This window comes from Pungitius pungitius, chromosome 8, assembly GCF_949316345.1.
Source record: "Pungitius pungitius chromosome 8, fPunPun2.1, whole genome shotgun sequence".
In the NCBI taxonomy this organism is placed as follows: domain Eukaryota; kingdom Metazoa; phylum Chordata; class Actinopteri; order Perciformes; family Gasterosteidae; genus Pungitius; species Pungitius pungitius.
The window spans coordinates 21,054,647-21,069,372 of NC_084907.1; the positions used below are offsets into that span (position 1 = coordinate 21,054,647).

Consider the following 14,726-nt stretch of genomic DNA (forward strand, 5'->3'; position numbering starts at 1 on the left):
ATGGTTCCTCGGAGCCTCTGCCTGGCGCTAACGTGTGTACTGAGTGTCTGCACTACAGCTGCAGCCTGTGGAAACGGACAGAGGGTGGTAGATGGCCAATGCTGTGACCTGTGTCCCCCAGGTAAAACCTAACTCATCAAGAAGATCGAATGTCTTCAATTTGAACTCTGTTAAAGTGCATGGATTTAATCTGTTTCTTGTTTTGAAGGTACGTTCATGAAAGGTTTGTGCTCAGAGCAGAAAGGTTGTGGCCCCTGTGAGGAGGGCTTCTTCTCGGACAAGTATCACTTGTTTGGCTATTGTGAGAAATGTCGGTCTTGTCCCCAAGGTAAGACTTCAATTTGCGGACATTTTTTTGAAAAGAAAAATAATATTCCCGCTCTCTGTGTAGACCTAGTACAACGACAGTTGACGTAGTCAATGCATTTAAATCATAAATCTAAATCATGTGTTTGAGAACAACTTGTCCCGTCACTGGATTTCTTGTCTGTCTACAGAGGTTTCGGTGAAATGTACAGCGACCACAGATACGAAATGTTCGTGCCGCTCTGGTTTCTTGTGCTCGGACAATCTCTGTTCAACGTGTGAAAACAACACATGTGTCGTGGGGGAGAAGCTGAACTGGACAAGTGAGTTTAATTATTTTCTTTTTCTTTTAACAAATACACACGTTGTAGCTTTTTTAACGGACTGCTGCTGGTTTGATGATGTCAAATACTTTTTTTTAATTGTTATTTTGTGTCTAGTCAGGGAGGTCAGGGCGTGCTCATAGATATGACACCCGCTTAGTCCGTGTGTTAATGTGGCCCTTCTGTTCTTGAAGTGAGTAAAAAGAGGGCAATCAAACAATGTCCAGGAATCTGAGTGTTAAGAATCCGGCGCACGTGAAACCTCGGGTGATGCGAGTCGCCGCCGAGGGGCATGTGTTTTTTATTTGTGCTTTGATCTGACCTAGAACTCAAAGATGACCTCTTTGTTGAAGTCACGACAGAACATAGCCCACTTACATCACCGGACCTTCGTCCTGCCAGTTGTGGTTTGACATGAAAAGGAGTCGGCCATGCGCTGGCAGCTCTGTGAGTGCATGCAAACATGTTCCCAAACAGGCAAATGTGGACCCTCTTATTGGTACGCCTACATTTGCTCTCCAGCACTTGACACAAAGTACAATATTTCCAAATGAAAAAAAAACTAGCAACCTCACGGTGGCGATAAAGAAAATGTCCAGGGGAGTTTAGATTTCATCTTCTAGGTAATTCAGTTCTGGACCAAATATTGAGAAAATATCGCACAAATAAAGAAGATCAGAGTATTGATAGAACAGATGGCGGTGGACTCATGTTTGTCTTTGTCTCAACAGACAAGACCTTGACCGACGGGTTGATAAAGTATTCATATACGTGTGAGCCTCAGCGTGATGTTTTACCAGAGACGCAGAGAGAAGGACCGGACTCCAATCATCTAACCCTCAGCATCGTCATAGTTTTGCTTTCTCTCACCCTCTTTGTGTCTGTGTTTTACGGCTGTATGATGAACCGGGGGAAGCACAGAGAATGTAAGTGGGCCTTAATTTGGAATATATATCTACATCTATCTATATCTATATAGAGTGTTTAGATAAAGATAGAAGGATCACATACAGTCCATTACTTCTTTGAAACTGCTGTTCATATTTTACATTTATTCATGATTAAAACAAATGTGTCTTTTTTTTCAAAAATGACAATCTTATATTTCAGTTAGGAATAAGTGAAATTGGGAAGATTCCTTTATTTTTTAATTAAATTAAATCTTAGTCTAGATGAAACTAGACACCCATAGCAAATAATTAGGATTGGGGTGTGGGAGTCTGATTGTAGGTGATGCATACAGATGGTATAAGATCACGGCATATCTGCAACAGGATGTTGGTACTGATTTAAAAATATTTTCTTTTGATCTATTTTCTAATCCAGATAACAATCCTGTGGAAATTGTTGCAGTCCCCAACAATGCCAGTAACTTTCACCTGTCAAAGGAGGAGAGTGGGCTTGAGCTCATCATGCAAGAGGAATCCAAGAACAGCAACAGTTTGAGCCTTCAGCGTCTGTAAAAAGTCACCACTTGTTGTAACAAAGTGTAAAATGAGATGATGAGTCTGTGTACTAATGATGTCGGTGCAATGGTACAGAGAAAACGATTAAGGACAGAGATGCAAAATTAAAAGTCCCAGGGTTGTTAAATACCATCATTTGTCTGACATATGAAGGTTTAATTAGGAAAGTTTGAAACCAGTCCTACATTCAGAGGTTTGGATGAGAGCAGTTCTTTTTTCTTATTTGATTCAATAATGGCTTATATTTACACATTTTGGACACATTAAACTCAAAAAGTAACTGACATATTTTATATATTTTAATGGATATAGTGTATAGTATGTATATAGGGTATCTTATACTGTTGATTGTGTCAAGCCCATCTGTTGCTTTTCTTCTAACCCCTTTAAAATGATGGAATGTGTCCGCCTGTTGTGTGTTTGTTTTGTTATTCATGTATACGTTAACGTAGGGTAAATGATAAACGGCGAATAATATATTTAATATAATAGTTTTCAGGGAATTTTTCTTTTTTTTGAGTAAAAAGTATGGAAGTAAATCTGTGCCATCGGTGGTTGAAATAAAAAGTTGATTGAATTTCTAGCACTGAATATTTATGCATTGAAATTATGTACCTGAATGTTTTTCAACATTAAAACACCGCAAAAAAATTCAACCCCAAATTTTTTTTTTGTTGAAATATTCGAAATGGAGGCTACAATATTCAACACAAAAAAATTCAACCTTGGCACACCAACATCTGGAGGTTACAATTTGATACAATCCAAAGCCGAAGGTGTTTTGGGTGCTCGCTCCTTTAGCTTGACGCACGCTCCTGATCTTGAATCTAGAATCGATTGCTCTTCCTTAGTGTCCCTGATGTTGGTGTGCCAAGGTTGAATTTTTTTGGGTTGAATATTGTAACCTCCGGATGTTGGTGTGCCAAGGTACATAATTTCAATGCATAAATATTCAGTGCTAGAAATTCAATCAACTTTTTATTTCAACCCCCGATGGCACAGATTTACTTCCATAAAAAAGCCCTTAAATGAATCCGAACAGCCTTTAAGTGTTTTACCGTTGGGTGCACTTCCCCCGGGCTCCCGCGGGGGCGCTGTCGGGCGCCTTCGTGCAGACCGGTGATCACATGACAGCCGCCTGCGCACCACTTCCCTTCCTCAGTGGGAAAACGCCACATCTGACAGGGAGGGAGAAAGGCAGCACATAACACCACAGGGGCGAGTGAACACCCGACCTCAAGATGCTGGCACTAATTAACCGGCTTTTGGACTGGTTCAAGGCTCTGTTTTGGAAGGAGGAGATGGAGCTGACGCTGGTCGGTTTGCAGTATTCGGGGAAAACGACATTTGTAAACGTGATCGCTGTAAGTTGATCAGCTGCTAGCTAACCCTTTGCTCCGGCTATTGCTAATACTGTTAGCGCTAATAATGGGATAAGAGTTAAGCTAACGTATGTCTTTGCTACACGCGCTGGTTTCCGGGTGTAAATAACTAACGTCACGTAAGTTTACTCTGTCCATTAAAAAAAACAACAACAACAACCCTGGAACTCGGCCAGTTTTTGGACGTTTGTCAACAAGTCAGCTGAGCAAACTAGTTGGACCGCTGCTGCTGGTGGCTCTGGACGCAGCACAGAGGTTTTAGCAGTTAAGTGGCATACATCCACCAAACTATGGGGATCGTTAGACGAAAGGGTTGAGATGAAAGCTTATGAGCATAACAACAGCTGATCACACACAGGCCTGCAGGTCGTGCACTGTGCAGAGGTCAAAGGTGAGCCAGAACAAGTGACTCACAGACTCGGTCTGTTCTTTTTTGAATGTGTGCATCGCTTTTTCTTCGTTTTTTTTTCTTTTTCTCGTTGACATATTCACCAAAAAGATCTGCTGCCTGAATGCAGGTGTTCAGTAACACACAGCCATTAAATGTTGTATTTAACATGAGCAGAATGACTTGTACTGCAGCAGCTCTAAATACACATCAGTACACACAGATTGTATCTTTTGGTGTGACTTCCTGTCTTTTGAGACTAGAGAGCATTTCATTTTGTGCAAGCCATTTGTTTTGTGCAACTTTAAGCATGAGGTTTCTAAAGACTGGGCGTTTTCTGCTGGTGGTGTTGACTAATAACTTTTCAACAGCATATTGTGTAAAAGTGAGCAGAAGAATCCCGTTTGGACTCGTTCTTCAGTTTGCAGCGGCGATGGCTGCCATGACATTTTGCACACAAGCCTTTCACCCCGTCGGCTCTCTGGCCCCCGGTCAGGCTTCTCTTGTGACTATGGTGGTCTTTCGTGTTATTTTAACCTGTGCAATTTTAGTAATTTCAATAAGAGCACAACGTTTCCACCGGATTGACAGGGTTTGGGATTTTGGTTAAATTTGATACGTATCTGAAAATAGAGCTGAAGCAATAAAACGATGAATCGACTTGTCAATTTTGTTTCATATCTATATACTCTGAATATTTGTATTCTTCCAATTGTTGGTTGGCCAAATTAAGCCATTTCAGAAGACGAACAAGTAATAACGTCAACAGTACAATTTGCGTTCAAGCTGGTGACACTTTTCTAAACTCCGAAAGTGGATGTAAGTGTTGCTCAAGACAAAAGCAACGTGCCAGTGTACATTTCAGAGAACACGAGGTCTTGACAGGTTTTGCTTGTTAAATTTGATTTCTGGGTTTCAGGTGACAGGCCGTAAGAGGAAGTCGGGTTTACTTTTATCTCACACTGAAGATATGTAGGGAAAAAAATCGCCGCCAGCCCGCGTCACGAAAGACTGCACAAATGGTTTTTGGGGGGGTGGATCCTCCTCTGCAGTCATGAGACTGCTGCACTCACTTCCACTTAGCTTCATCAGCTGACTCCAGCAGGTCATGTGCTGTGAAAAGTGTATGAATGCGAGGGTTGAGTTTGGATCTTAAAGGGGAAATGCCACGGGCTTCTGTTTGCATTAATGAGCAAGAACCTAAGATAAATAGTCTAAATATTTAGGGGCTATTAGCTTTAAGAGAACATTTTAGATTTTCACAAATACTAGTCTGCCTTTTTACAGGATTGTAGAGAGTAAACTAGATTCCAGCCAAATATTGTAGCATATAATATGTTTTTCTAGTCCTTTTTGATTCTGAAATACTTTGAGCTAATAAAAGTAGCTGTAAAACTGTAAAAGTACAATAGATCCCAAACAACAACAACAGCAGTCTTTATCTAGTATGATAAAGTTGAGTGATCAATTAAACTTGATGTTTGTATGTCAACTTACACCTTTGTTTTTCTCAGACCATACCCCATTATGTACTTTAATGTACATTAAGGCTATTTTCAAATGTAAAGTGGGATACGCTGTGTAACTAGTGAATTAATAATGTAAATATGCATCTACCCCCCCCCCCCCCCTCCAACACACACATGCTCTGTGCGGGAAAAATCAAAACTCATACAGTTTTATAAGAAATAACTTGCACTTGCTTATTTCCTTCCAGTCTGGGCATTTCAGTGAAGACATGATCCCCACAGTCGGGTTCAATATGAGGAAGGTCACTAAAGGAAACGTCACCATCAAGGTATTTTAGTCCTTCTCTTTAATGACAGCGTAGCAATAACTAATCAAGTGAAACCAGTGCACCGGTTCTGCAAGGACACACTCATTATTGATGATGTGCCCCTAATGCTGTAACCTGTAGATCTGGGATATAGGAGGCCAGCCCAGGTTCAGGAGCATGTGGGAGCGGTACTGTCGAGGAGTCAATTCAATCGTGTGAGTATCTCTGCTTCATCTTCAAGTTTGTCCGAAAAATGAATGAGAATCGACCCAATGAGCCGCCCGCATACATCTCGTGCCGCCAAAACGCTTCTTACCAATATCTTTGCTGTTGCTCATTTTTAGGTACATGGTTGACGCGGCGGATCAAGAAAAGGTGGAGGCGTCTAGAAACGAGCTTCATAATTTATTAGACAAACCTCAGTTGCAAGGAATTCCTGTAAGTGTGATTTCTGCACCAGTCATGCAAAACAATGTCTAGGCATTGCAGGTGATTCATTGTTGCTGTTACAACTGTTTTTAGGTTTTGGTTCTCGGTAACAAAAGGGATCTTCCCGGTGCTCTAGACGAAAAGCAGCTCATTGAGAAAATGTAAGTCTGGAGGATGGTACAAAGCCCTTAACATTTAATTTGAACAACATAAGTACAGCCGTGCACTGTGGACTCTTAATATCATGAAAAAGGTTTATTCTGGAAATATTTTGGATTTAATATTAGAATATTATTAATCAAAACTTTGTCTATACTTTTTAAACTTTCTTCTGGTAACTGTATTGATTTTTTTTAAACTACCTTCATGCTAAAAAAAATGTGGCCCAATTGCTTGTTCCGTGTCAATTCTTAGTTTATTGACAGGTACCTGCTCCCTCTGCTGTCATTAACTGTGGTGTGCAACTGCAGGTCAGAATCAGAAAGATGAATGCATTCTTTTATTTCACGCACATTGTTCTGCCTTCAAAGGAATCTGGCAGCTATTCAGGACAGAGAGATATGCTGCTACTCAATTTCCTGCAAAGAGAAAGACAACATTGGTGAGTTGCAATTAATGACTTTACGGGCTCTGATGAGGAAACTCAACATCCTATTAAGTTGCTTAATACATTTACAATGCAACAATTTACATAGCCTTCATTTTATTTAATTATTACGTAGATTGTTTTTTACTTTGGTACGTCCGTTAACAAGGTTAATTGTAAACTTGGTCCCTTTGGTTTCGTGCTATATAAGTATGAGGGTATTCATTATGTCAAGCAGTAAATATGATTGTGACACTATTTCATGGGGATCTGTGTAGCTTTTCACCAAAATTGTAAGCGACCATGCCTTGTGTTGCTAGTGAAATGCCTGAATCACATTGCGCCCCTCAAACTGACCCAGCACCTTTCTTTTTTTTTTTTATTGCAGACATCACACTTCAGTGGCTCATCCAGCACTCAAAATCTAGGAGGAGCTGAAAACGGACTTGTGGTCCAGCTATGACCCACCCCCCCCCTCCCCCCCCCCCAAGCCCCACCGCCCTCCCCGACTAAACTCACATGCTGCTCTGTTCTGCTCCTGACACACTTGTATTTCCCCCCCATTCAACTTGTGGGTCTTTCCAAATCCTAATGCACTACTAAAGATGTGACTCGTACCAAATTTAAGAATTGTTGTTGGCATTATTCGTCCTGTAAAGCTGTTCTTTAACTTGGGAGTTGGAAAATAATTTTGGCCCGCCATTTAGGCATTACCCGGTTAATCGTACCCAGTGTTCACAGTGTGTATTACGCACACAACAGCGCCCTCTTAAAGGATGGTTGATGCTGTCCAACGGACCTCACATAATTGTAATTTACAAAGCTGGCTATCGAGCTCTGCTCAGTGACCTGATGACCATCATCCTTTAGCGTGATCAGGATTTCTTCTTTTGGGGGAAAAAAAAAAGGTTTTTAGAAAGTTCTGCATTTAGTCTGTACAAACTTCAAGCTAGTATGATTTTTACTGATGTGAGACTTGCGTGTGTGGATATTTGATTCTATTTAAAGTCTGAATGTACTAAAAGATGCATATTGGCCTTTGTTTGTAACTAGCCTCAGTGGAATGATGTTTGTGCTGCCTCGAAGTTGAGATAGTGGCAGAATTCAAAGTGCCTTGTGCAATGTCTCTCACCTCCTGGAGCAAAGCAGCATGCAAGGTTTGCCTACCTGAGAAGAAAAAACAAAACAAAAAAATTACCACTTCAGTATATATTCAAATAATAAAAAGGCATGCTTTTTATCTAAGACATTGTCCCGTTATTTGTTCACCAACTTCTTAACCATGTCACAGTACACTTGCGTGGAGACTTTTCAGTACAGTAATCAGTTTTTTAATGAAAAATTAGTAGCGAAACCACATTGAAAAAATGAACACCGTGGCTCCGGTTGATTTTGGTTTGGATTAAGTTTAATAAGATGGGAGCTTATGCATATTTAGTATTTATGTATGTGTATGTGTAACAATGAACCCAACCATTTCGCTTTTAAAGCGGTGCGCCCCTGAACGCCTCACTCTGGTGGCTGTTTTCTATTGGGGCAGAAGTTGAATTGAGACACGTAAGGACTGCCACGAAACGCAACCAGGAGATTGGCAGCTCTGCGGCCAATCGCAGCACGAGCCCGCTCCACCCGTTTTGCGTGACGCCACAACGGAATAGCCAATCACAGCTCGGCATCTGTGAGGGGCTGGTCTGTTGACAGGAAGCGTACGGGTGGAATCACCACAGCCCGTCTGTGCGTGTAGTTTCACCTGACAAAACAAGAGAGGAGCCCCACAGTCATTCATCCCTCAGACGTGTGTGGACTTAAATTATGCGTTTAAACATCGAACCGCGGCAAATATGCAATGGAGGTCATTAGTAGTTGGTCTGCTCGTATTGAGACTGTCGCTCAGCTGTGTGCTGTGGTTAGCTTTCGGACTCGGGCACAACGTTAGCCTGGGGTTCAACTTCCCACTTAGTTTCAGCTTGCACAAATTAGACGCGTTGTTAAGGGAAGAAAAGGCCACCGATCCGAGCGGCACCTCGTGGTCTCAACGAATACACGGCCGCGAGCATGAAGAGGCGAGGACCAGCTGGGCGAAGGTGGAAGAGGAGTCCCCCAACAGATCCTACCTGAGCTTCTTCGACGGCGACAAGGACGAGTACGCCCGCAAATACGGCTCCTTCCCGGATACCCTGAAAGCCAAAATGAAGGACATGGCCAAAGACATGTTTTATTTCGGGTATGACAATTACATGAAGCATGCCTTTCCCGAGGACGAACTGAACCCCATAGACTGTGAAGGCAGGGGACCTGACGTGCTAAACCCGTGAGTCATTCAAAGCCCTCTGCACCGGCAGGTTAATGTTTCCTTTTAATTAACGTGCGTTAATAGCTGTGTTGTTATTGGTGGTTTTATCCGAGCGGCACATGTAGCGCACATCCTAACCGTCCTCTGCGGACTGGACTATTTGCATGGAGTTCATGATCCCATGTGCCTGCTGCTGCTGCTGCTGCTCGGTGACCAGAGGCTTTTGCATATTGAGCAGTACAGTAAACTGTGTGTGTGTGTTTGGGGGGAGGGATCTGTCACGTCATAGAGCTTTTTAATGTCGTCATCACTCACTCGTTAGAACATTCCGATTAGAATTTGTGGGGATGTGAATATCCAATTAAACTAGAGGGAAAAAGGGCTGCAACCCAACCATTATTTTATGTAAAAGATTACTGCACATCTTACCATTTAATTATTTGACTTGACTTTCATTTAATGCCAGGGGAAAACGAGAGAGATGTGTGGGCCCTATCGGTGACCTCTCTAAATTGGATTGTTTGGTAGAACCCCAAAGTCAAACGGAGGAGGATGATTTGTTCATCACAATGTTTCAAGAAAAACAGAAAATATTTGGAAAAGTTGGAAATAGTAAATACTTGGCTTTCGGTTAAAGTGACGACTTCAAACGATTCTAATGACTAATAGACTAGCCATCTATAATTTTCTATCACATAACATTAAGTTATGTTGAGCTCTTAAACACATCAGACTCAACTGAAATCCAGAAAGCACAAGATGTGTATGCATACCCCCACCCAGTTATTTAGTTTAGGGAGTACACTTGTTGTCAGAAACATCTGTGCATGTTATTCTCCTGTGCTGAAAATTGTAACAGACTCAAGTTACACTTAAATATCAAATCAAGAGTTTCACTGTTAAATAGAAGTTACGGGGTCAATGGTTTTTATACAATATTGTACCAATGCAGTCTTTTCAAACCTTCTCATAGACCATAAGGATTAGGTAATAGAGTAAATAGTCTTAAAATGAACTGATAATGGATATAATTAGTAGTTGCAGTGAGCCTGTACGTCACCGCTGTGTCTGTTTCACTGCTTTCATTTCAGGTCAAACATTAACATAAATGATGTTTTGGGCAACTACTCCCTTACCCTGATTGACACATTAGATACTTTACTGGTAAGTAGTGCGTCATCCTAATGTCATACAATGTCCTGAAAGTCAGAGTTCTTCTTTATCATGGCTCTTTATAGGGTCAAAGTTTAAATGATGGGTACAAAGCATTTCAATCCATTTTAATGAGACTGACCATGTTCAAAACATCCCCTGTGTTTTGGAATGCCAATCGGGGGCTCGTTGGTTAGCGCTTCCTGCGTGGTACGCTGTGGGTTTTCTGCCACTCTTAGTGGCACGGAGTCCGGTTGAGCCAATAGACCAGGTGTCTGCGGAGGCACCAACCTCATTTCTACACATGAACGTGTTGCACTTTCAAAAAACATACACGAGACACTTCTATGAGGTTGTAACTCGATAGTTCAGAGTTTCACCACAATAAGTTTAGCTTTTTATAATGACAGTAATGTGAATATAGCATCTACCCGGCAGCCATTTTCTATTCATGCAATGGAATAAACTTGTTTATGCAGCTCAACGTGGTTACATAACGCGCTTTTTCCTTTACAGGTGCTCGGCAATGTGACTGAGTTCCAGAGGGCCGTTAAGCTGGTCATAGACACTGTCTCTTTTGACAAGGACTCAACTGTGCAAGTGTTTGAGGCAAACATCAGGTACAAATGTTGCTAATATTTCCAGAACCTGCTTCCGAGAGCAACCCCGGAGCAACATTCCCCTTTGTCTTTGAAGGATCCTGGGAAGCCTGATCTCATCCCACATCCTGCTGACGGACCCCAAACATCCATTCGGCGAGGTCGGCTTCGACGGGTACGATAACGAGCTGCTTCACTTGGCCCACGACTTGGCCGTCCGCCTGCTGCCCGCCTTCGAGAACACCAGCACAGGCATTCCCTACCCCAGGGTGAGTGAGGCTGTGCCGCAAGTGGTTGTCGTGTACGTGAGGTGACTTGGCCTAGAGACCCGCACAGACTCTCGTCATTGATTCGTATCTAAAACGCAGGTGAACCTGAAGACCGGCGTTCCTCCTGACAGCATCAATGAGACGTGCACGGCGGGAGCCGGGTCCCTGCTGGTGGAGTTTGGGATTTTAAGCCGCCTGATCGGGGACTCCACCTTCGAATGGGTGGCCAGGCGGGCCGTCAGAGCTCTGTGGAACCTGCGGAGCAACGAAACCGGTCTGTTAGGTAGGCTCAGCGCGGTTAAGGTCTACGACACGTAGTCGTGATGCCTATTTGTAATTGTGATTGTTCTGTCATTCTTTAGGGAATGTAGTTAACATCCAAACAGGCCAGTGGGTTGGCAAGCAGAGTGGCCTGGGAGCCGGTATGGATTCCTTCTATGAGTATTTGCTCAAATCGTACATCCTGTTTGGTGAGAAAGAAGATCACAGGATGTTCCAAGCCGCCTACGAGAGCATTCAGAGCCACATGAGGAGAGGGTGAGTCACAGGCTGAAAGAATGTGACGGTGGGTGTGACCGGCAGCTTCACAAGACGCACCTGAGATGGGAAATAATTCCGCAGAGTTTAGACTGAAACACAGCGATCAACCCACCACCACTTTCTTTTTTTTTTTTAAATTCCATTTATTCCAATAGAGCTGTTTGGCTCAGTCTTTTTGGGATGTTTGGGAAAACGGTCACTCATTTCTCTTAGAAAAGTCATTTTTCATGAACTGGCCAAACAAAGAGACGTTTCAAAGGGCATTGTTTGTCCAACAGAAAAGATCTCGTGAGCTGAATTCTGGAGAAAAAAAAACGTAATACTTTCTTCTGCCTTCGTAACCATTGTAGAACAGACCATGAGCTTCAGGAGAGCTGTGGTTGCCTCTGCATCCAAAAATTGATTTTGATGTCAATTAGCAAAAACACCAACAACTTAGTAATGTGTCATCATGTTCTTCCACCTGGTGTGTTTTTTTTTTTTTTCCCCCCAGAAGAGAGTCGTGTAATGAAGGAGAAGGTGACCCACCTCTGTATGTTAATGTGAATATGTTCAGTGGTGAAATAATGAACACCTGGATCGACTCCCTTCAGGCCTTCTTCCCTGGGCTGCAGGTTAGATCACACACACACACGCACACACACACACGGCCGATCGTGTAAACACATGTTGTAAAATTCCTTTTTGTCGCGTCCGACTGTTTTTTGTGCCCCGCCACTCAGGTGCTGAATGGTGACGTTGATAATGCGATCTGCCTGCATGCCTTCTACTACGCCATCTGGAAGCGCTTCGGGGCTTTGCCAGAGAGATACAACTGGCAGCTGCAGGCTCCTGATGTGCTCTTCTACCCCCTGAGACCAGAGATGGCCGAGTCAACCTACCTGCTGTACCAGGTGCTCACCTGTTGTAACGCTCAACCAGTGGGGGGGGGGGGGGGGGGGGGGGGGGGGGGCGGCTCGTTCTCTTTTACTCAAGTTTTTCCTTTGCGTCCCACAGGCGACCAAAAATCCTTTCTATTTGCATGTTGGAAAGGATATTCTTCAGAGCCTTGAGAAAAATACCAAAGTCAGGTGTGGAATGTACTTATAATTATTATATGCATGTGTGTCTTTTGGAGAATTTACGACGACGACAATAAGCTGATCTGAGCTTTTCCTTTCCAGATGTGGGTACGCCACTCTCCACCATGTCGTGGACAAATCCAAAGAGGATCGCATGGAGAGCTTCTTTCTCAGCGAGACATGCAAATACCTTTACCTGGTACCTTTACCTGATTACACCTTTCACAAACTGGACAAATCTAGTTTAGCAAATGGTTAAAATCCAATTTCACAATATTACTATCTCTAAAATAAGTTGTTCCTGCAGTGCAATGAATGTGTACATTTATAGGCCCGAACCCCAAGATTATTTGTTGTTTAAATACATTAAGAAAGACATTTTTCCCAACGTTCAACGTTAATCGCTTATTCTGTCAAAATAAACCGTTGCATAGCCAGACGAATTTAATTCTCATCTCTCTTGCATTGCAGCTGTTTGATGAGGACAACCCTCTTCACAAATCCGACAACAAGTACATCTTCACTACAGAGGGCCATGTTGTGCCGATAGACAAGCGTTTCAGGGAGAAACCGTGCAATGACTTGTTCCCCTGTGACGAGGCGGCGCCGGCAGAACCGGAGCCAATCAACCGGCCTCCTCCGAACAACACCAGCAATGTGAGGCCCCCGTCTTCCGCCATGGGAAGAACATATAAAGTTTAAAATACGTCCCCATATTGTGCATTTTTAAAGCGCAGTGTGCAACATTCAGGGCATGCATTCAACAGCATATGGTAGTTTTGTAATGTTAGCACCGTTAGCCCCTTTTCCCTTTCTTACCGTTCTCTCTCTGACAGTGCAACAGGATCCCGGAAGAGCGACGGTACACTCTACCGCTGAAGAGTGTCTACATGAGGCAGATCGATCACATGGTGGGACTTTTCTGAGAAAAGGGGCTCCGCCTCCACAGGTTCAGAGGCCGACGCTGAAGAAAAACCCTGAGAAAGCGGCTTGATCACTTGCTGTGTCGCCTAAAGGTCTGTGTGGGATTTCTGCTCTTTGGCGGGTGGTCACATGGTCAACACAGGCGAACAGCTGCATAGGGAAGGGTCAGGCTTCGTTGCCGCTTGCCTGGTGACGAATGGAGATGGCGTGAGTGGATTTTAGATTACTGGTATGTTGTTGTCTCTAACTGTTGGTTAAGGTATGAGTGTGTTGACATTGTGTGAGTGTTTGCATGCGTGCATGTGTGTGTGTGTGTGTTTGTTTTTACAGCTGAGCTGTGAATCTCATTGTGTTACTGGGAACAGTGCCATCTAGCCACACATGTACCACATGTATAGCCTATAAAAAAAAAAAAATCCCTCGACACATGATTAGTGCCTCTTCGAAGTGGATTCACTTTACTATAGCCGCGCTTTTACAAAAGGGCTGCACTTGAACAAATAACAACAATGAGGAAACAGGCTCAGGATGATTTTAAAGTGCCTTCCATTTTTCTTGATCATTCTGGATATGCAGCAGCACATATTATTTCTGAAGAACATTTAATCTTTTGAAGCCATTGCCAATATTGCACAGTAGATGTCATTCCATGTGTATGTACTGTTTTTACACTGACTGGCATTAAGCTTTTTTTTTTTTTTAAAGAAACAATACAAAAAGCCATATAATGTATTTTTTAATGTCAATGACTGAAAACGTCTGTTTTCAACAATTTTCCTTTCAGATGTTTTACTACACAGACTCTACTTCATAGTTTATTTTGGATTAGATGCAAGTTTTAATTTTCTGTTTCTCTGTCACATAATTGCACATCATCATACCCATTGTTTGCCAAGCGGTGAGAACTCAGGGTTTAAAGGAAAAACTAAAATGGATGAATGCTTTCATAAAAAAAAAAAACTCTCTCAAAATTTTGTTGCCTACAATGTCTTTGGTTATTTATGTAGCAAATCTTCCAACTTGGTTATCTTGGTCAAAGAATAACCGCAATGAGCCAATGTACAGCTGTAAATATTGATGAGTGAGACAGGGACCTTTCATGTGATGCCTCGTTAGAGGTGATGTTGGAAATGTGTACAGCGCTACCAAGGCATCTCTTCTGGGCCGCTTCCTGTTGTACAAACAACCTCAGTTTCTATAAACGCTGCACGGCTCAATGACATCACGGCGT

General features: G+C 42.7%; 3 protein-coding genes across 4 annotated transcripts; all 3 read left to right on the plus strand.

The window, feature by feature from the left end:
• Positions 1-2,735, plus strand: LOC119229618 (CD27 antigen-like). The gene is made up of 5 exons (XM_037490167.2): positions 1-121; positions 209-328; positions 498-629; positions 1,361-1,555; positions 1,956-2,735. Exons 1-5 carry the CDS (start codon positions 1-3, stop codon positions 2,090-2,092), a joined length of 705 nt encoding a protein of 234 aa, XP_037346064.2. The 3' UTR covers positions 2,093-2,735.
• Positions 2,736-3,239: 504 nt separating this feature from the next.
• Positions 3,240-7,902, plus strand: arl8ba (ADP-ribosylation factor-like 8Ba). The gene is made up of 7 exons (XM_037490204.2): positions 3,240-3,459; positions 5,583-5,663; positions 5,784-5,857; positions 5,987-6,080; positions 6,165-6,232; positions 6,602-6,672; positions 7,046-7,902. The coding sequence occupies exons 1-7, from the start codon at positions 3,337-3,339 to the stop codon at positions 7,093-7,095; spliced, it is 561 nt and encodes a 186-aa protein (XP_037346101.1). The 5' UTR covers positions 3,240-3,336; the 3' UTR covers positions 7,096-7,902.
• A 431-nt stretch (positions 7,903-8,333) lies between these two features.
• edem1 (ER degradation enhancer, mannosidase alpha-like 1) lies at positions 8,334-14,193 on the plus strand. 2 transcript variants are annotated; one of them, XM_037490202.2, is made up of 12 exons: positions 8,334-8,968; positions 10,042-10,114; positions 10,619-10,722; positions 10,799-10,970; positions 11,070-11,253; positions 11,333-11,507; positions 12,007-12,124; positions 12,233-12,403; positions 12,507-12,580; positions 12,674-12,770; positions 13,043-13,228; positions 13,408-14,193. In XM_037490202.2, the coding sequence occupies exons 1-12, from the start codon at positions 8,499-8,501 to the stop codon at positions 13,495-13,497; spliced, it is 1,914 nt and encodes a 637-aa protein (XP_037346099.1). In that variant the 5' UTR covers positions 8,334-8,498; the 3' UTR covers positions 13,498-14,193. The 2 variants fall into 2 exon arrangements, with proteins under 2 accessions (XP_037346099.1, XP_037346098.1); XM_037490201.2 differs by having other exon boundaries at positions 8,335-8,968; positions 12,004-12,124.
• Positions 14,194-14,726: the final 533 nt, after the last annotated feature.